The 22,150-nt window shown below is 42.0% G+C and overlaps 2 protein-coding genes and 1 non-coding gene across 3 annotated transcripts; 2 read left to right on the forward strand and 1 right to left on the reverse strand.

The window, feature by feature from the left end:
• Positions 1–1,178: 1,178 nt before the first annotated feature.
• Positions 1,179–4,823, forward strand: LOC143580659 (uncharacterized). Its single transcript, XM_077063626.1, has 5 exons — positions 1,179–1,351; positions 1,433–2,070; positions 2,150–2,239; positions 3,156–3,836; positions 4,480–4,823. The coding sequence occupies exons 1-5, from the start codon at positions 1,270–1,272 to the stop codon at positions 4,561–4,563; spliced, it is 1,575 nt and encodes a 524-aa protein (XP_076919741.1). The 5' UTR covers positions 1,179–1,269; the 3' UTR covers positions 4,564–4,823.
• Positions 4,824–19,609: 14,786 nt separating this feature from the next.
• Positions 19,610–19,681, reverse strand: TRNAD-GUC (transfer RNA aspartic acid (anticodon GUC)). Its single transcript has one exon. It is a non-coding gene; the product is annotated as a tRNA-Asp (tRNA).
• A 1,496-nt stretch (positions 19,682–21,177) lies between these two features.
• On the forward strand, positions 21,178–21,992 carry LOC143580660 (uncharacterized). Its single transcript, XM_077063627.1, has 2 exons — positions 21,178–21,799; positions 21,868–21,992. The coding sequence occupies exons 1-2, from the start codon at positions 21,215–21,217 to the stop codon at positions 21,952–21,954; spliced, it is 672 nt and encodes a 223-aa protein (XP_076919742.1). The 5' UTR covers positions 21,178–21,214; the 3' UTR covers positions 21,955–21,992.
• The last annotated feature ends 158 nt before the right edge of the window (positions 21,993–22,150 follow it).

Consider the following 22,150-nt stretch of genomic DNA (forward strand, 5'->3'; position numbering starts at 1 on the left):
GAGCAAAAGTTCAAATTTTTTAAAAACTTTTTTACTCAAAAAAACCGTCTTGAGAGACTGTTTTTTTATGTTTCCTACCTTTCCCGTCCAAATTTTCAAATTCTTGAAAAATTATATTTTTTACAATTATACCCCTGAACCACCATCACCACTAGAATAAAATTATATTGTAAAAAATATAATTTTTTAAGAATTTGAAAATTTTGACGGAAAAGGTAGGAAACATAAAAAAACATTATCTCAAGACGGTTTTTTTGAGTAAAAAAGTTTTTGAAAAATTTGAACTTTTGCTCCAAGATTACAAATAATTTGGACTTTACCGATATTATTTCCCCCAAATCTTGTCTTTTACCTGACTTTCTTTCGAAATCTCGACTTTATTTTTATTTTTTCCCAATGCGTCTTGACAGTCCAAATTATAAAAGATTTTGAGAAAAAAAGAGCTATTTTGGGACTTGGCTATTTTGGAAATTTTCCCAATTATAATTTATAATAAGTAACCAATTAGGGTTTGATTGGGAGTGTTAGGATAGGAGTGAACACGACACAAACACAAATAGTAAAATTAGGGTTAATAAAACCTATTTGAAATTGTATAATTGTCTTATAAAAACACACACACACACACACCAACCTTCACAATCCCTTCTTCTTCTTCTTCTTCTCCAAACACACACAACCACACTGCTATATAATATTATAATATCTTCTTCCTTTCCTTTCCTTTCCTTGTGCAAGACGCAATCAAACCGGCTTCAGTTTATTCGAACGGTTAGGGTTGGTTATTAATCACACTCTCTCATTTTACCAATTCAAATTCATCCTTTTCCTTGTTATATGATAATTCCAAATTCCAATTTGAAATTGAAATCAATCATATCATAATATAATTGAATAGAGGCGGCGTTTAGGGTTTTTTTTTACGGAATTTCGTTTAATCAAGCGGTTAGGGTTAATCACTCTCTGTTTTTCGTCATTTGGATAAACCCTAGGGGCGTCAATTTGTGGTGTTTTGGGTTCTAGGGTTTGCTAGTTGATTTCAAATGGCCGTCTGTTAATTCATTCACAAGGGTTCAATTTTGTGTTTCTTGATGATGAATGTTTAGGGTTTGTGTTCCAAACTGAAATTAGAGTGTAGGCGATTCGTTTACGGGTTAACCGGTTAGAATTTTGGTTAGAAGAGAAACCAACATTACATTCTTGGTTGGAGTCGGTCTTGATGCAGTTTCGGACATTTTTGTTACTTTCTTATGATGCTCGCTACTAATTATGGACAAAACTGAGCCTACATTTGTACCCGAATGGTTAAAGAATAGTGGAGGCTCGAGCGCGTCATCTTCTTTGCATTCTGGTAATTCTTGTATTCGTGTTTGTTTTTAACTTTTTAAGTTATGTTATTATAAATATTATTTTAATTGCTTTCTTGATGTAGATGAACAAGGTGGTTCGAAAACAGTGAGAAACAAGTCATTGGATAAAGATTTAGGACCTTTTCGCCGTGCTTCTATTAATAACGGTTCGGCGCATTCAAGATCTTACAGTAGTTTTAACCGTAACCAACGCGATAGGGGTCGCGATCGTGATCGGGATAAGGATATATTTGACTTTAGAAATAAGGAAAGATTAGAAAGTAGGCGTGTCGATTATTCTGACCCGTTAGGTAACATTTTGCCTACTAGATTTGGTAAAAACGGGTTAAGACGGTCACAGTCAAGTTTACCTGGTAAGCGTGTCGAGTCGGGGCCCGCAAAGGTAGGGAGTGATTTGGGTATAGTGAAAAAAGCTTCTTTTGAGAGGGATTTTCCGTCTCTTGGAGTGGATAATGATATAGCGAAGGTGACATCAGCGATTCAGAGTCTGCCAGTTGGTAACTCGGGTGTGATTGGTGGGGATGGGTGGACCTCGGCTCTTGCTGAGGTGCCTGTGATTGTTGGTAGTAATGGAAATGGCTCATCGGTTGCACTGCTGGTGCAGCCGGCTTCTGTTTCTGGAGCTGCAGGTGTGATAAGTGGACGAAACATGGCTGAAACTTTGGCTCATGGTCCTCCAAGAACTCAGACTCCTCCTCTGGTATTTGTTGCATAAAACTGAAAATAGTAAATTTATGATCATAAGCATATATTTACATTTAGTTTTTTATTCATTGTAGTTGACTGTGGGAACTCAAAGGCTTGAAGAGCTTGCTGTTAAGCAATCCAGACAATTAATTCCCATGACTCCTTCTATGTCTAAAACATCTGTAAGCGTTTATTGTTTTTCATAGCCGATACATAATATACAGTTTGGTTTCTGTTTTATAAAATTTTTAGATTACCTTATTTTGATCTTGTAAAAGTCGATACGCTTCCTTTTGTGGGGCTCGATACATGTTTATACCTTTTTTGGACATCATTTACACGAATTTTTATGCTGGTAACAATGATTATATGGTATGTGAAGTTTCCAGGGTTCAACTTTTGGTAAATAAATGCCGTTTCGACTTATATATGCACATTTGTAATATAGAACTATTTGGAAATACTTTAATTTTGACAGAGCAAATTCATTTAAATATTTTCTCTAACGTACTGCAATGTGTATTCATAAAATGACCTTTTGAAGTTGTACTTAATGTTGGAAGACGTATATATTGTTATAGTGAGGATAAGATTAAATACAAAGTAAAGAATACATGCAAAGAATACGAACTGAAGGAATTTTGAACGCAGCGGCAAATTGGCAAATTGTTACTCTAGTTGTAAATGTGCATGTAAATTGTTAAGCGTAATTAAACTACTCTACTTGGTTTTTGTTACTCTATACACTTAATTTCCACTAGGTAGACTATGCTTTTAATTTTCCACTTATTTACCAAAATGCCACTAGTTAAATCTAACCAAATGTGTTTCTAAGTTAGATTATTATTCTAGGGTCTAACTTTCTTATCTGATTAACTCAATGTATATATGGTTATGTAGTTTTATTTAAATTTCATACTTGTAGATTATGTTACTTATGACTTTAGATTCTTTAGTTGTAAACTTGTAATTTACTAGGCTTTTAAGTTTTAACTCAGTCCCTTCATTCAAGTTTATGTTTAATTCAATTTCAATTCTAGAAAAGTATCAAATGTGATCACAAGACCTTAATTTGCCGTTTGTTTTGATATACTTTAGGCTTTGAGCTCTTCTGATAAACAAAAATTGAAAATTGGACAATCACAGTTTCAAAGTTCTCACCTGACCAATAATCCAAACACTCCAAAACCTGTTACCGTGAAGCCTGATGTTTCAAAGCCATCTACTGTGGGAAAACTTCTCATCCTCAAATCCTCACGAGAACGAAACGGTACAACACCCACTGCAAAGGATAGTTTGAGCCCAACAGGTGTTGGTACCAAATTACCAAATAACCCTCCTGCTGTTGGACCTGTTCCACTGAAAAATGGCCCAACCGTTGCTAATTTGGAGAAGAAACCCTCGTTACATGCTCAGAGCCGAAGCAACTTCTTTAACCTTATGAGGAAGAAATCCATGAGCAATAGTAACACGTCTTCTAGTGAACCCAGTGAAAACCGTGATGAACCCGTGGCTGCTCGTGAGGGTGGACCGGGGTCAACTGTTGCTGACCAGTCCAGTGAGACTGAGACTAAGGTTGATCTGACCTGCAATGGTGATGATATTGGTGGTGAGCCCATGACATCTTGCATTAATGGTAAGGCCCGTTCGGGCCCAGATGTTATTCTTTATTCAGAGGAAGAAGAGGCCCGGCTTTTACGAGCCATGGGTTGGGAGGAAACTGCAGAGGAGGAAGAGGAAGGCCTTACTGAAGAGGAAATTAGTTCTTTCCTCCAAAATGTAAGTATTTTAAACTGATTTTTATAATATTTTATTACACGTTAATATTGGTTTTGGTTATGTGGATTTTGCTTAATGCTAACTTAAAGTAAATGAGTCATCAAGAAATTCATTAATCTGGTTGGGAAACGGGTCGGGTTTCGCTCAAAATGTGATGTTTTTCTAGTATGGATCGGAACTTGACGGGTCACGGGCCGGGTTGGTAGGGAACTGGGTCAAATAGGGTTTTGGTCAAAATGTGATATTTTTCTAGCATTGATCGATACCTGACGGGTCACGGGCCAGGTTAGTAGGGAAACAGGTCAAACAGGATTCTGGTCAAATGTGATATTTTTCCAGTATGGGCTGATACTTGACTTGTCACAGGTTGGGTTAGTTGGGTAACAGGTCGAATAAGATTCTGCTCAAAATGTGATATTTTCCTAGTATGGGTCAAATCTTGACGGGTGACGGGCCGGGTTGGTTGGGAAAAGGGTTGAATTGGGTTCTGGTCAAAATGAGATAATTTTCTAGTATGAGTCGAAATTTGATGGATCACGGGCTGGGTTGAGGCGACCACCACCCACAAACACTTCTTTTGGCCTTTTCTTGAATAACATAACTAATATGTTAAAAATGATGATCTTTATTTTTATCTTTGCAGTACATGAATGTAAAGCCGGCTTCAAAAATATTAAATGGGACATTGCAGAAGCAACTAATGGCAATTGGTAAGCTGGACTCTTGAGAGAGTTGCTTGTTTGGTGAAAGATTTGGAATGAAGAATAAGAAGTACATAACATAAGGAAGCTTGAATTTGCAGTTTAAGGTTTAGGGTTTTATCACGGGAATTGGTTCTGGTTGTGCAAAGAAATCTGGGATTTTGTTGCTGAATTTTTTGGTTTTTTTTTCTTATACTTGAGAAAGGCAGAAATAGCTTATGGTGATGGTATGGTTTATTAGTCATTTTCTTTTATGAAAAGAGAAGCAAGAAAAATTAGGTTTTACAAGCTTTTTGTTCCTTTATTTTTGCAGCCTGCATCCTCTTTTTATATCATGTTTTTGGTTTGGTTTGGTTGTCAAAAAGTTTGTGAGCTTATGCTTTTAAGTTATAGTATTAGAAATATAATTTGAGATATGGATTGTTTTGTGAACTGAAGAAATCTAGATTATTAAAAACGAAGGATGCTATAGACTAATAGTCTATTACCATCTCTTGCTGGACATCAATGGTGGTGAATCATAGTCTTATACCGGATTGAAATAGAATTTCAAGATCAAAAGCAACCTACAAGTAAAGAAAATATTTTTGGGTAAATGAATAGGTGTTTTCTTATAATCGTGCAAGATAACATCTATAGTTATATCCACAATTCTTTGATAATAATGTAATTATAAAAAATGCATCTTGTGTTACGAATTTTATTTAAGGTTTTATGTAAGGTTCTAGATTTTTTTACCGTTTAAACGTCTATGTACTCTAGCTTGTATTTTGCTGAGGTTTGATTATTATTGAATATGTTTATAGCACTCTAAGGGTACCGAGGGCTTTCAATTTGCCGCCAAGCGAGTAGCCCGAGTAGAGCTAGCACACTAGCACGGGTGTGATGAGTAGCCCAAGAGAATAAGGGTAGCGTGTATTGGAACTCATGGCATGGTGGAGACATGCTACCATTATCAGTGGATTTATTAGCGTTGGTCGAGTGGATTTATATACCCGTTTTTACATAATATAAATATAAATTTCCATTTCACAATTTTTACATCTCTGACACTTCTCGACTTCGAAATTATGTTTTGATGTTCGGGTATTTTGTATATATATTAATGTGTTAATTATGTAGTGTTGTTTAGTATATTGTTAAAACTTTAGTACTTCATACGTGCTTTTGTGTTTCAGGTAATTGATCGTTAAAGATGCTAAATTGGAGACTTGTACGAGCATGGAATGATATCTCCGGAAGACCGGAGCATAAATTGAAGTCTTAGGAAGTGTTAGAAGGATTCGGGAAGAGTTTGGATGAGAAAACTAAAGCCGATGCTAAAACTGAACAAGATGGGTTCACAAAAAGCGACCAGAAAGTAAAACGAGCATATCCTGGGCTAGAAAATGAGTTACGGAACCCATAATATATGAATTTTAGGTTTCTCAATGAGAGGAATCTAAATATGAAGTTTTCTTGGACCATCGCGTAGCGCGATGGTCTAGGGAGGGTGACCATCGTGCTATAGATGGTCCCCACCGATGGGAAAGTTAGGGTTTGATGTTATATCTTGTTTTGACGACCTTAGATGCCCCCATTCAGTTTCCAGAGCATTTTTAGAGTACCATCACTTCCAATCATCTCAAGGCCTCATATATGTTCAATAACATCGTAATCGAAGACCGAGAGATGCCGAGACGTGGCTAGACCCTTCTAGTCATACCCGGGATGTATAGTTTGTAATCTTTCAGTTTATTTCTTATGTACTAGAACAACTAATTGTAATTGTCTTTGTGTTAATCTATGAGTATTGATGTTTAGTATGTCCGTACATTCAGTCGGTTTAGGTTTTTGTCGATCAGAACGATTAGTTTGTCGGTTGCTATAATAATTGCTCGTAGGATTGTTTTGACCTGTTAATTGCGAGAAAGCATACGTTTGCCCTTAGTTGAGTCACACTGGCAGGGACCGTTTGATAACCAGTGACGTGTGTTAGCGAGCGTGGATGCCTAAGGTTTAACCGGTTAGTCAGTCTTTAGTTGACACAAGATAGTTTATCTGTTAAGTTGCATGAGTTTGCTGTTAGTTTGCTTACTTGAATTCTCGGGTGTGATTTGCTTTGTTTAATTGATTGAATACTTGATTAATTGTTCGTTTATTATAAAACACAAACTGTTTGCTAGTGTGATCAGCACTTTAATATAGTTCACTTCATAATGTTAGGAATCGATTTCACTTCACACTGACCACATACTCCTCGTGGTTCGACACCCTACCTTACCCCGACTAGCTTAAGATGATTAGGACACTAGATTTAATTTTTTTTTACTAGATAGCGACAGTCTAGCATCATGTTTCTACACCAAATAATATTTTTCCAAATCGAGGGGGCACAAAAAAGCCGGGTAGTCAAAGCGGAAACAATTTAGACAGAACGTTTGTGATAGCCAACCATCAATCCAACGTATGCAAATATTCACCATACTACGGCTAACCTCCACCTAAGCAAAACATGCCAACCCAAATCGCACCGGGTCGGTTTTATGCGAACAATATGAAAAGTGACCATAAACGTACCCAAGACGAAATTGCAATCAATGTCATGCAACAAAAATAAAAAGACCGTGATATCAAAACTGAAGGGGTATGCACCCGCCTTAACATCGAGCGGGGCGGGTCAACCCACAAGATATAGACAAGAGGCTTGAAATCAGGATGTCATGAAGACACAAAGCCAAAACGTATGCGCAAGCGCATGAAACATCTGCGCGTGGCGCATATCACATACGCGCAAGCGCATGAAACATCTGTGAGAATAAAGAGAAGACCTTGCGCATCCCCGGGATAGGCGCATAAAGGCCGCGCGTAAGCGACACACAACAAATGAGACGATAGTCTAATCCAAATCAGGATAAGGACAACCATGATTGTACTCATCAGGCAACCTTCCAGAAGGTATCTTTTAAGGAATAAAGAATGTGCTGATGTTGACAGCTGCCAATGAAGGGTGGACAACTCAGCAAAGCCCATGTGCCACCACGTGATGACACATGGGTCAGGTGAAATACCTTGGTCAGAGAATAATCAATGAAAAAGCACCAGGTGTCCTATGTACACGTGGCGCGAAGCAATAGGAGGAGGCCAAAAAGGCCCTAATTGGGTCTAAGCCCAATCATTGGAAACCCTAATACTATAAATACCACACCACCTCCACAGCTGGAGGCAGAAAAATATACTCTAAATCCTTTACTCATTTTCACATCTTAATTATCTTCTCCTACAATACATGATTCTCACACCGGAGGGTTACCCCCAAATAGGACCCCTCTGTCCCTTTCTGAGGGGTAAGCTCACGGTGCTGCTCGTTTTGTAGGTAGAAGAACTCGTATCTCGGAAAACCATCGGTGATATAGCACACTCGTACCCGAGGAACGTTGATTGTATACAAGTAAGTCGATCCACGCTTCTTCATTGGCGCCATCACCTGTTACAACGGCAACAAAAGTACTATTTCATCAATTTTCTCTTCACCATGGTTTCCGGTGTTCGAAACAATGATCAAGTTCTGGAGGATAATGAGCTTGAGGATGTTAATGAGGGGCATCAGTTTCTGAGGGCGCCGCGTGACACTGCGCGCACCACCAGTAACCATCCCTTCAACACAACACCTCATAGTCAAACTGAAACTCCCCCAGACGATCTCACGTTCCAAAATCTGACTGGTGCAAAACAAAAAGGACCAATGGGCCCGGAAGTTGAAACCAATGACCCTAAAGAATGGCTCATAAACGAACAACGGCGTTTAATGGACAAATACAATGAGTTGGTAAAACACAAAAAGTTAGCCGATTTAACACAAAGGCTCGCATTTGATAAACAAACCATTCAGGGAAAAACAAAAAATGCGCGCTGGAAGACGGTCATTCTGTTCACACCGAACAAGCTGATATTAGTGATGAGGAAGAGGTGCACAGCATGAAGAAGACGCGAGATACTCATGCAGGAGGTTCACAGCTTCACGCACACGTGCACATAGCACCTGAAGCCAAAGCTGATATGGATTTATACACACCATACAACCCACAAGCGAAAGAGCAAGTGGACGTAACCACACCATATAGGCCAGCCATCTTGGTAAAACATTCAAAATTCGCTGAGCGCATCGCGAAGGCTCCTATTCAACACAAAACCAAGATGCCAAGTGGTTTAGGCAAGTACGATGGTACAACAGATCCAGATGATTTCTTACAAGGTTTTTATAACACTGGAAACTTAGAAAGCTGGACGATGCCAACATGGTGTCACATGTTTGTTCGCTGCCTCACGGGCGCAGCGCGTGTCTGGTTCGAAAGCTTGCCGACAGGACAAATCGATGGGTTCGAAGAGCTATTGGAAAAGTTCCAGGCTCACTTTGTACAGCAGCGCAGACACACGCGCGACCCCGATGACATCATGCACTGCGTACGCAGGAATGATGAAACCATTGAAGACTACATAACTCGTTTCAATCAGGAATCTCTTGCAATTGGAGGCATCACTGAACAACTCTTGCGCGTGGCCTTTATACAAGGTGCGCGCAGTGATCAACTCCGCAGAGCTCTCGTGAGCAGAGAAGGCATGCCAACCACTTGGGCTAAGCTTATGGAAGCATCGCGAGTCTTCGCGCGAAATGAAAAACAAATTGCCCAAGACAGAGCAAGAGATAAAGGGCATCAAACAGAAGCACCACGCAACAATGAAAAGAGGCGCAAACAAAACTCCGTATGGTCCAGGTTGCAACAAACCAATTATTCTCCTACAGAAAAGCAAGTGCAACAAAGTTCACCCCAACTCCAAAAAGACATTCTTAATCGCGGAGAAGGTGACAAGAAGGAAGGCGGCAGAGAGCCTAACAGACCTCTACCAAGAATATGGACTTCCATCACCAAAACGCCTTCGCAAGTGTTAAGCACAGAGAATGTCCAGTTTAAAAACCCCAGGCCATTACTCCATAAGGGACCACCGAACAGTGGCAAATATTGTGAGTTTCACAAATCCACAGGGCACAACACTGATGCATGCCATCATTTGAAGGATGCGATCGAAAAAGATGTGAAATCAGGCAAGTTGGCTCACCTGGTAAAAAATCCAAGACCAGAGAACGAACAACCAGACGGAGCCTCAGCCAGTAAAAAATTCAAAAGAATCTGTGTAGCTGAAGGAAGAAGGCAAGGGCAAAGATCGAGGAAGAGAAGCGAGCAAATCCAAGGGGATTGGCGCGAGCAACAAGTAATCTTTCCAAGAATCAGAGGAGGCCCGTCTATCAGCAACCCTCTAGTCATCACTGCACACATCGCTCATTATGAGGTGTCAAGAGTCCTGGTGGACACCGGTAGTGAGTCAGACATCATGTATGAGCAATGTTTCAGGAAGTTGGATCCAGAAGACCAAGCAAGGCTTGAAGTTGTGAGTGCACCAATCTCGGGTGTCTCAAACGAAATTATTCACCCCCTAGGTCAGATACAATTCGAACTAACTATGGGGGATGAGAAGCACAAACGAGCTGAAATTGTCAACTTCCTGGTCTTGCCCACCACTTCATGCCATAGTATGATCTTGGGCAGAGGAACGATTGCCCAATTCAACGCCATACCGTCACCAGCGCATGGCGCGTTGGGGTTCCCAACACCAACAGGAGTAACATTTGTGTACCGAGATCACTTATGCGCAGTAATATGTATACCTCGAGAGGGGAGAATGAAGCTTCCAGTGGCAAACAACGTGCCAGAGGAATGGATTCTCAACCCAAAATTCCCAGAACAAACAATCACAATCGGAGCTACGATATCAGATGACACAAGAGTGAGAATGAAAAGATTACTCACAACATATATGTCAGTTTTCGTGTGGCAACATTCTGATATGACTGGGGTTCCGCGAGACCTGGCGCAGCACTCTCTCAACACATTCAAGTCCGTGGAGCCAATTGCTCAAAAGAAAAGAGTCATGGGAGACGAGAAGACAAAAGCCATGAATAAGCAAGTAGAAGATCTACAGCGCGCGAATATCATTCGCCCAATACAATATCAAACATGGGTAGCCAATCCTGTGATGGTAAAGAAGAGCAATGGGTCATGGAGAATGTGCATTGATTTCAAGGACCTCAACAAGGCGTGTCCAAAAGATTGTTACCCCCTCCCAAACATTGACATGAAGGTGGACTCTGTGGTGCCATTTAAGCTCAAATGTTTCCTGGATGCCTATAAGGGCTATCACCAAATTCAAATGGCACCACAGGATGAAGACAAGACTGCTTTCAGAACTGACAAGGGTGTTTTCTGTTACACAAAAATGCCCTTTGGTTTGAAGAATGCAGGAGCCACTTACCAAAGACTCATGGATGCAATTTTCAACGAGCAGATTGGAAAAAACTTAGAAGTCTACGTGGATGATTTGTGATTAAAAGCAGGGAGGAAAAACAAATGCTCAAAGACATCGAAGAAACCCTTCGGCGCCTAAAGGAAGTAAACATGAAGCTCAACCCGAGCAAATGCACATTCGGTGTTGAAGAAGGGAAATTTCTCGGCGTAATGGTCACCAAGGATGGTTTCAAGGTGAACCCAGAGAAGGTGGAGGCTATCCTCGGCATGCCCTCACCATCCACCATGAAGGAAGTTCAAATTTTGAATGGTAGATTGGTATCAATTAACAGGTTCCTAGCAAACCATGCAAGCAAATCTACCCCATTCATTAACACATTGAGAAATTGCTTAAAGAAAAGCCAATTCAAGTGGACGCCTGAGGCCGAGAAAGCTTTCAGTGAGATAAAAGAATGTCTGATAAATCTGCCTGCGCTCACAGCTCCACTACCTGGTGAAACTTTAACGTTGTACCTGTCAGCAGGAGAGCGCGCCATTGGCGCAGTATTGTTGGTGGATCGCAAGGGAATCCAAACACCAATTTATTATGTAAGTCGGGTGCTGACAGATCCTGAGACGCGCTACACCATCATAGAAAAGTTAGTTTTATCACTAACGCATGCGTCGCGCAAGCTTCACAGATATTTCAATGGTCATCCTATTGAAGTCCTGACTGATTACAACATCCAGCAAGTCTTGCGACGTCCCGCGCTCTCAGGAAGGCTGACAAAATGGGCGCTAGAATTAGGGGAGCACACGATCACCTATAAGCCTCGTCCAGCAATCAAGGGACAAGTCTTAGCTGATTTCATCGCAGAAATCCCTGAAGGAAAAGTCGAAGAGGCTCAGCGCGAAGTAGACCCTCCGCAAGCCAATAATGAAGAAAACGTTTGGAGATTATTCACTGATGGAGCTTCAAACAACGAAGGTCCGGCGCAGGCCTCAAACTGGTGGATCCAGAAAATCATGAGTATACTTACGCAATCAGGTTGGATTTCAAGAGCACCAACAATGAAGCTGAGTATGAAGCCCTGCTGGCTGGTTTGCGCATCGCGCACAAGTTCGGAGTTAAAAAGCTAGAGGCTCATGTAGATTCATACCTGGTAGCAGCACAAGTCAATGGCCTTTATGATGCCAAGGAGAACACCATGCCTCTATATCTAGAGCAGGCGAAGAAACTCACCGAACAATTTGACTTTTTCAGAATCATACACATTCCGCGTAGTGAAAATAAGTCTGCCGACGCGCTAAGCAAGATGGCATCAACCAGCTTCGATCATTTTGGCAAAGATGTCAGGGTGGAAGTAATGAGCAACCCGTCGGTGGGAGCGAAGTCTGTTCTTGTAATTCATACAACACCTTCATCATGGATAACTCCAATAATGGAATTCTTGAAGGAGGGAAAGTTACCAGACGATCGCGCACAGGCGAGGAAGATAAGACACAAATCGCAGAACTACGAAATGCTCGATGGTACGTTATATCGACGCTCTTATCTTGGACCACTCATGAAATGCCTAGACGCTGAGGAAGCAAGCTATGTGATCAGAGAGACACGAAGGAATCTGTGGAATACATGCTGGCCCGCGCATGGTGATCGCCAAGGCAATGAACGCAGGTTACTATTGGCCAGGCATGTACTTGGACGCGTTAAAAGAGATCCAAAAATGCAAAGCGTGTCAGAGCTATGCGCCAAATACCATGCGGCCAAAGAACAACTTGATTCCGGTGACCTCCGCATGGCCTTTCCATAAATGGGCAATCGATATTGTGGGTCCCCTACCGCAAGCGCAAGGGCGAGTAAAATTTTTGGTAGTGGCAGTAGACTATTTTACAAAATGGGTTGAAGCCAAGCCACTAGCAAAAATCACAGCCGAAGCGATGAAGCAGTTTACCTGGAGCCACATCATATGCCGTTTTGGCCTTTCCACAAGTGGGCAATCGATATTGTGGGTCCCTTACCACAAGCGCCAGGGCGAGTAAAGTTTTTGGTAGTGGCAGTAGACTATTTCACAAAATGGGTTGAAGCCAAGCCACTGGCAAAAATTATAGCCGAGGCAATGAAGCAATTTATTTGGAGCCACATCGTATGCCGTTTTGGCCTGCCCATGGAAATCGTGAGCGACAATGGCAAACAATTCACTAACAGGAAGATATCCAGTTGGTTCAAGGAATTACACATCAATCAGGTCTTCACTTCAGTATACCACCCTCAAGGGAATAGTCAAGTGGAACGCGCGAACCAAAGCTTACTGAATGGGCTGAAGAAAAGGTTGGAGGGAGAGTCCCATGCATGGGTCGAGGAGTTACCTAATGTCCTGTGGGCGCACAGGACATTAAGCAAAACCAGCAATGGCGAGTCCCCGTTCAGCCTAACCTATGGAACGGAGGCTATGATTCCAGCAGAGATTGGATGCCCATCCTATAGAGTGCTCATGATGAGTAAGACGGATAACGAGCAAGAAAGGAGGTTGGATCTCAATTTACTTGAGGGACGCAGAGAGGCGGCTATCATCAGTGAAGCCAAATACAAGAAAAAGCTAGAAAAATACTACAATCAGCGCTTGAAAGAATGCCACTTCAAGAAGAATGATTTTGTCCTTCGGAACAATGAAGCTAGTCGCGCAATACCCCCGGGAAAGATGTCTCCCAACTGGGAGGGACCTTATCAAGTCTCGGAAGAATTGGGAAAAGGCGCATACGCTTTAAAAGATTTAAATGGAAAGAAGATCCCGCGCACATGGAACGCAGCACAACTTAGAAAATGTTTCATGTAAAAGTTGTCAAGTTTTTAATCAAGGCTTTGTAAGCCATTATGAATAATGATACGCTCTATTTTAATATGCGTTCTATTACCTTTTGCATACATGTTTTACACTTCCCTTTATTAATTTTGAGCAATATGACAACATTGTATTGACATCAAACTAAAAATAAAATGAAGTAAAACATACATGCGCGAGCTTCAAGCTCAGACGCGTTAACGAGTTTTAACTCTGAAACGTCAGGGCCTTAGCCCAATAATATGAGCCTTGGCTCAAATTACTCATAGCATCCATCCTACGTATTGCGCAGCCAGACCATAAAAATTCCTAAGCACAACTAAGGCAAAGCACATGCCAAAGTATAGTTGTTAAGGTCTCAGGTCGGGGCCGCACATGAGATTATAATGGATATAGACAGAGTAACACATACTGGCACGTAAAGGCTAAAATACTCATTCATAATTCTCTATAATAAATGCACGATAACGTCGCGCAAAAGAGGAATAATGAAATGCCAAGGCACGTGTCAGCATATTCAGAATATCGCAAAAAAAAAAACTTGAAATATGACAACTGTTAAGGATAAAGTAAAAATAATTTCCTTACAACCTTGTTCAAATTTCAATGTGTAAGCATACCTTATATTCAACAAGCACACACATGCAATATAAAGAGATGAATTGGGAATGCGCAAGATGCGAATAAGGGAAAAACAAAATTTCATTCCAAAATATAGAAGTTCACAAATTTACAAATGATGAGGTAGAAACTACAAACACAACTAAAAAAAAAACAAGAGGGGCTTTTCAAGTCTCTATGTTAATATCAGCCTCTTCATCTTCCTCATCATTATTCCCTCCCTCAGCATCTGGCGCAACCCGCTCCTCATCATCTCCAAACTGACCATAATCAAGCTGTTCGTCTTGAATATAGTCGTCTTCTGTCATGATAGCGTCAGGAGTAGGTCCTTTGGCCACGCCAGAGCCGCTGGCAGAGGTAGCGTTGCCCGCGCCATCATCACTGCCACCAGTCCCTTCACATTCATCAAGTAATTTCTTTAAAGCGCCAAGATCGGGCTGGTCAGTAAGCGCGGCTATCTGCAAGTCACAAGGAACAGTATAAGTACCAAAGATTATGAAAATAAGTCAAATAAACTCAGTAAGGTTAAAATACCTGCTCAAGGATGGGAATTGGAGTATTCAAGTACTTCTCCCCCACCTCAGCCATGTCAGCGCAGACAGCGTCGAGCTGATAAGGGTAGTCGGATGGATTCTTCTTTAGCATGCCATATTCATAGCCATCCTTAAACCCCTCAGCCCGACCCACCAAGCGCGACGCCGCATTACAGTCCATCACAAGGGTCTGAAACTCGTCTGAGTATTTCATGGCATAAGCGCAACGAGTCACACCCTGTGAAATCAGCCATTGACGGTCCTGCGCGAGGGAAGAAACAGACGTCTCAAGAGCAGGGATTTGAGAGTTTAATAACTTAACAGTTTCCTTGACTTGTTCTAGCTCTTCTTTGTCAGACGCTGCTGCCGCCAAGGCTTCATTCTTTTCCGCTCGCGCAGCATCGAGCTCTTTTTTCAGGCGCGCAACCTCAGTCTCCAATAAAGATTTTTCAATATTAACCTGCGCAATAGTTTGGTCACGCGCCTCCACTGCTAACTCCAGGTCACGCGCTTGACGCGCGTACTTGGCCGCATCTGCCTCTGCCACTTGCAGTTTCTCCCGCGCAGCTTGCAGCTCAAGCCCGCGCTTCACAAAAGCAGCGTTGGAACTTGCTCGGTTCTCGCTGAGTTCTGCTTGGAGTTTCTCAGCTTTCTCTCGGGCATCAGAAAGATTCCAAGCAGAAACCTTAGCCTCTTGCTTGGCCTCCGCAAGGGCATCACGTACCTTTATATAATCATTGCGAAGCTCTTGGGAGGCAGCAAAAAACGCAGACCCAGCAAAAATGTGGTCATTAAGTAAATCCACGCGAGCGCGGTCCTCTTGAAACCTCCTTTCAGCTGGAGGAACAGAGTGAGCCCAAAAGTCTTCACATACGCCCAAGGATTGGAATGAGCTTTCTTTAGTGATACTCCAGCTCGGGCGGTATATGTGATCGGCTCCCTACAAACACAAAGCAACGCAAAGAAACGTTTTAGTTATCTAAACACTAATTTGGAAGTCTGCACAGCGGAGCAAAATAAACTTATACCTGAGGGGAACCGGCAGGAAGATTAGCGCCAGCTGATGAGCTCCTGCCTGCCCCATGAGAAGAAGGCTGCGCCACGAAATCGCGTGGCGCTGTAGGGCTTACGCGGCCACCATCAGAATTTTCAAAATCAACCTCCTCATCATCCTCTATAACAGGTCTCTTCTCCTGCGACTTGGAAGAATAAAAAATAGTCTCACGAGGAGGGCTGCGCGCAGGAGGAGGTGAGGGAGGTCTTGACGCTGTTAGAGTAGCGCGAAATATAGTCTCCTGCTCCTTAGTGATCCCAATAAGGGGAGATTCAGTACTTGTTGGAGCAGGAGCAGAACTAACGGCGCCAGCGCTAGCAGTGCCACCAGCAGCTTGTGTGCCAGCTATAATTACTATGAAAAAACCAACAAGGAGAAATGATTCATGACTTGAACTAAAGGAAAAAATCAGACAATCAAAGCGCAATAAATACCTTGGCGCACCGCAGTCCGCGAATTAAGCATCGCCATGAAGTCCATTTTCCCCCTTTTTGAGGGCAAAACAGAGGACTTCAAAACAACCTTCGGCATAGCCTTGGCACCTTGCTGCGCCTGAGGTTGAACCACCAACGTTGCCGGCTTTACAAACATTTGAGTGAACAAGGCTTCATTAATAACTCTATTGGAATCACGCTCATAAAACCACAAAATATAAACAAAGTATACCTGTTGGAGAAGACGAAACAGCAGGCGCAGCACCGCTTCCCTTGTCCGCCGCGCGCAGAGATGAGGTGGCAGCACCATACCTCGTGTGGACTGGAGGAGTGCCCACACCTTGAGGCAAAGAAGACGAGGAAAACTTGGAAGTAAAACCTTTGGTTTTCTCAAGTCCCTTCACTTGAGTAGGAGGAAGATTCTGGGCAACAGAGGCATCATCTTTTTTCTGTTTTTTACTGGCCCCTGCGCCAGTTTTGCCTTTAGCCTTACGCTTGAGTTTTTGCGCTTCAGCTTCTTCCTCCTCCCCTTCCTCTTCCACATGCTCCAACCCATAATTAGCGAGCGCATCTACAATACGCGCAACAGAAATGTTAAAACCAAATTTGGTATCCTAAGGGCCTAAACACAAATACAAGGGCTTACCAGGCGCATCGCTGTCAAAGCAAAATTCTAAGTCGACAGGGATGAACATATCATCGAAGCGATCAGGAAAGCAACTTCCCCAACGTTCAGGGCGACAGAGCCACCTTCTGTATGCTCATCATAGGCGGCGTGGATGTATTCCTTGCTTTCTGCGTAAAACAAGACAAGTGATATCAGCAAAACGAATTATACTCGCGCAAAATTAATGCAATGAACAAGCAACCCACCTGAGCCATCAACATGGATGACAGGCTCAGTCTCGCTGTCAGTCCACCTCTTGCTCATACCAACCCCCACCAACGCTTCCTCGCAAATATTCTTGGCGGGGGATGGTTCAGCAGTTAATTTTTTAACCCACGTGCCCGTTGGGTTCTTAAGGACATTGTCATCCGCGGGCGCAGAAGTGATCGCGCGCATAGTCATGTGGATTGGAATAACACCAGCTTTGACGTAGAAAAACTTCTCAGTCCAGTCATGAAGGCTCTTAAAAGTGACAGTAGAGCATTTAACCTTCTGACTGCGCGGAGTAAACGAAAACCAAGAATCTTGAACCTTTGGTTTATAGAAATATTGAAAGCGGCGAGGAGTAGGCTCTTCGCGCTGAGCTTTGCACATAAACTCAAAATGAGTCATGCGCACCAGCCCAAAAGGGTGAACTTGGGATATGTGAATCCCATAAAATTGAAGGAGCGCACCTATAAACCTTGTCATCGGAAGACGAAGGTTACAGTGAGTAAGAAAATGAGAATATAAAGAGATATAGCCGGCAGGAGGATCCGCCGCCGTCTGCCCGGCTGCCGGGAGCAGACAACCATACTCAGGGAGAAAACCCTGTGAAGCAATGAGACTATCAATCTCGGGCTGTTTCAACTTGAAGGGGATCTCGTCCCATCTTTTCGCCGTTTTATTCTTTCCCCCCTCCTCCGACGAAGCCTCGGCAACCCGAATACCCTTGCCGGTTTTCTTCAAAGTAGACATAACCACTGATTTTACACGGCCTTTACTAGGGGAAATTGTGGTGTCTGGGTTATCAGACATACAATTGCGAATCGAACAATATGGTTACTTTAAGCACGAAATTCAGGGACGAAGAAGAAAGCTCTTAATCGGAATGTAAATGATAAGCAAAAGCTCTGAAAATGACAGTGAAGATGAAGAAAAAACCGTTCAAAAGGTTTGGTTTTATAGGCCCAGGGGAGAGAAAGAGAAACAAGTAATAATCAGATCTACGCTCACGCGCCCCCACTCGCAGGCGTAGGCCAACATAAGCGCGACACGTGTTCCTGACACTGCATGAGGAGACGTGAAAGGCCACTGTAGCACCTCGAGCACACGAAAGGTCTGACACATAACGTCTCTATCTCTGATGCATGTCAACACCAACCAACCACGTGCATTGACGATTCGTTTTAACCAAAGGGATGGAATTTCGCGCAACGCGCGTACAAGAAAAGAAAAAGAAAAACAAGCCCTATTGAAAAAGCAAACTATTAAGTCTAATATCTATCTTACCTCGCTCGCGCGAGACAAGACACACATTAGACTGGGGGGGCTTGAAGGGGTATGCACCCGCCTTAACATCGAGCGGGGCGGGTCAACCCACAAGATATAGACAAGAGGCTTGAAATCAGGATGTCATGAAGACAAAAAGCCAAAACCTATGCGCAAGCGCATGAAACATCTGTGCGTGGCGCATATCACATACGCGCAAGCGCATGAAATATCTGTGAGAATAAAGAGAAGACCTTGCGCATCCCCGGGATAGGCGCATAAAGGCCGCGCGTAAGCGACACACAACAAATGAGACAATTGTCTAATCCAAATCAGGATAAGGACAACCATGATTGTACTCATCAGGCAACCTTCCAGAAGGTATATTTTAAGGAATAAAGAATGTGCTGATGTTGACAGCTGCCAATGAAGGTGGACAACTCAGCAAAGCCCATGTGCCACCACGTGATGACACATGGGTCAGGTGAAATACCTTGGTCAGAGAATAATCAATGAAAAAGCACCAGGTGTCCTAAGTACACGTGGCACGAAGCAATAGGAGGAGGCCAAAAAGGCCCTAATTGGGTCTGAGCCAAATCATTAGAAACCCTAATACTATAAATACCACACCACCTCCACAGCTGGAGGCAGAAAAATATACTCTAAACCCTTTACTCATTTTCACATCTTAATTATCTTCTCCTACAATACCTGATTCTCACACCGGAGGGTTACCCCAAAGAGGACCCCCCTGTCCCTTTCTGAGGGGTAAGCTCACGGTGCTGCTCGTTTTGTAGGTAGAAGAACTCGTATCTCGGAAAACCATCGGTGATATAGCACACTCGTACCCGAGGAACATTGATTGTATACAAGTAAGTCGATCCACGCTTCTTCAAAAACATTCACGGAGCTGCGCGTATTTAGACGAACCATAGTTGGGGTCCGATCATGCTGACCAGTCAACACCTTTTTTTTTGTTTTATTGATGCTTATAACAATTATTTTTAACTTTGACAAAATATTAGATAGGTTAAAATGGATCATGTTGGCCAGTCAACACCCCCAGATCAGTTACCAAGGTCCCCTCACAATAGCAGTTTGAGCTGGAAAAAGGTTCACAAAACATAATACGCCGTTGCCGGGGATCGAACCCGGATCACCCACGTGACAGGCGAGAATACTTACCACTATACTACAACGACCTGCTGACATTAATGTTTACATACGCTATTCATATACGTTAGACTTAATTTAATAGATACACATTCTAATATTTAAAGGTAAATACTCGCGTTTGTTGTCTAGAATAACAATGTTTTTTTTTCATACTTCTTAAACAAGGCATTTTATAATTTTTGTTTTAATGTGACATTTTAAAATTTTTAATATTGGTGCTATTTATTCTCAATTATATAAAAAGCGAACACTGTTACGATGATTTTAATTTAGTATGATGAAGCTTGTTTGTAATTTTTATCGTTTTGTTAATAATTAAGTACGTTATTAGTGTTTTGTCATAGAACCATCACGCATCACACATGCAAAACAATGTTAAATTACCTTTAGTTCTAAGAAACGTACATGTTATGATAAGCCACGCTCCAAACATTGGAAACTCAAGTATTGAATCCCATATGAGTCCAAGGGTTCTCAGTACATTCTAGAATTTGAACTTTGCTCACTCAAATATTTCATGTCATTCAGTTGATTACACCAACACGAACTTCACAAAAATTTGTCTAAACAAATGTCCCGTATCTTTAAGGAATTTGCACTCAAAGCCCTGCCTTTGTTCATCATTAGCTAATATTTTGTTAGTGGGGGCAAAAATTAAGCCATGTTGGAACAGGTCAAGCCAAATTGCTTCGTGTAAAATATTACATAAAATCGTAGCGAAAAACCAAACGCTTTAACTACGCATAAGTTTTGGGTTGTCGAAGTGTTAACCTCATAAATTATGGTGCCACTAAAGGATTATGTGGATTTGTTTATGAGCATAAACATAAGCTATTTTCAACAAGTATCCAACTTATTGCAGTATATACGAATAGGTCAGTGTGATATCGAACTTGATTTCAGTTTTGCAAAGGGTGACCTCGATTCTCCTAAGTCCCAATTATGGTTTTAATTTCCGAATTCTAGTGGTCTCTTATGACTCGCTTCTTTTTATTTCTTTGTTTATTGTATTAGGTTTTCTTTTTGACTCGATCAATGTCATATTATCAGGTTCATGGTTTCATGAAACGCGCCTATTAATTGGGTTGGAGAAAACATTATATTATAAAACTTGTAATTATTATTTGAGACAAGTTTGTAAGTTTCAAACATCAATATACTGTGTTAACATGTTTTTATCTAAAACACATGTTTTGTGTCATTGTATCAAGTAATGAAGACATGCTTTACAAACCAACATTCCAAAATCCAAATGATCAACCCATTAAATTTACAACAATATCTTACCATCCAACACCCATTACCCACATGCATTGATGTCCCTTAGTCCCTAAGCTACCAAAAGCTCACAAACTTATTATTATTATTCCTTTTCATTGTCATTCCTTTTATCATCTCATCTCACCTTCTCTTTTTCCTTTCTCATCCCATCTTAACACACAAACCTTTTTTTAAAATGAAAAAAACACCATAACAAACTAACGGTTTCCGTTTCACCACCGTTACGCTGGCCCACCACTCCACACCATCCCACTCATTCCTTCACCGTCACCACTAACATGACTCACCACCACCACCAACCACCACAGCCGCCGGAGAATCACCACCGTAACTACCACTACAATCCACACTCCTCCTCCGGTGGCGGCGCCTCCATCAGAGGCTGCTGCTGCTGCCTCATCCTCCTCTTCTCCTTCCTCCTCCTCCTAACCCTAACCGTCGTCCTCGTCATCATCCTCGCCGTCAAACCTAAAAAACCTCAATTCGAACTCCAGCAAGTCGCCGTACAGTACATCAACCTCGCCGCTCCGGTCGCCACCACCGCCTCGCTCTCACTCGCCATTCGCATGCTCTTCACCGCCAAAAACGACAACACGGTGGGAATCCAGTACGGCACGTCCACCTTAAGCATCATGTACCGCGGCGTTCCGTTAGGTCGAGGCACTGTGCCTGGATTCTTCCAACCGGCGCACAGTGTCCGTCAGATTCAGACGACTGTGATTGTGGATCGTGTGAATTTGATGCAAGCGGATGCTGCGGATTTGATTAAGGATGCTACGGTTAATGATAGAGTGGAGTTGAAGATTATGGGCGATGTGAATGCCAAGATCCGGATCCTAGGGCTAAATTCGCCGTCTGTGCAGGTAATTAATTATTATTATTAATTAGTTAATAATTGATAATGATAGTATAATTGACAATGTTGTTGTAGGCGTCAATTGATTGTGGAATAGCTATAAGTCCGTCAAAGCAGGCTTTGATTTACAAGCAGTGTGGATTTGATGGTTTGCAAGTGTAGATGCTGATTGATTGATTATGGTTTATGTTGATGATGATATGATTAAGAAGTGGTTTTGAATTAGAGCCGCTGTTTATATCATTGAAAAGAGATTGATTAACCTTAAACCTTTTTGAGTATACACTACACTACACTACACGTTATTCTTTGTTTAACCATTAATTATTCTGTTACTTGTGTTTTTTTTTAATTGGGG

Source organism: Bidens hawaiensis, unplaced genomic scaffold (genome assembly GCF_021521415.1).
Source record: "Bidens hawaiensis isolate Kalapana, Puna unplaced genomic scaffold, B.hawaiensis_p1.1 tig00030545_1, whole genome shotgun sequence".
Lineage (NCBI taxonomy): Eukaryota > Viridiplantae > Streptophyta > Magnoliopsida > Asterales > Asteraceae > Bidens > Bidens hawaiensis.

Coding starts and splice junctions, on each gene's coding strand:
- LOC143580659 (XM_077063626.1), top strand. CDS start 1,270: ATGGACAAAACTGAGCCTACATTTGTACCCGAATGGTTAAAGAATAGT. Junction 2,071..2,149: donor GAACTCAGACTCCTCCTCTG/GTATTTGTTGCA, acceptor TATTCATTGTAG/TTGACTGTGGGAACTCAAAG. Junction 2,240..3,155: donor CTTCTATGTCTAAAACATCT/GTAAGCGTTTAT, acceptor GATATACTTTAG/GCTTTGAGCTCTTCTGATAA.
- LOC143580660 (XM_077063627.1), top strand. CDS start 21,215: ATGACTCACCACCACCACCAACCACCACAGCCGCCGGAGAATCACCAC. Junction 21,800..21,867: donor TAAATTCGCCGTCTGTGCAG/GTAATTAATTAT, acceptor ATGTTGTTGTAG/GCGTCAATTGATTGTGGAAT.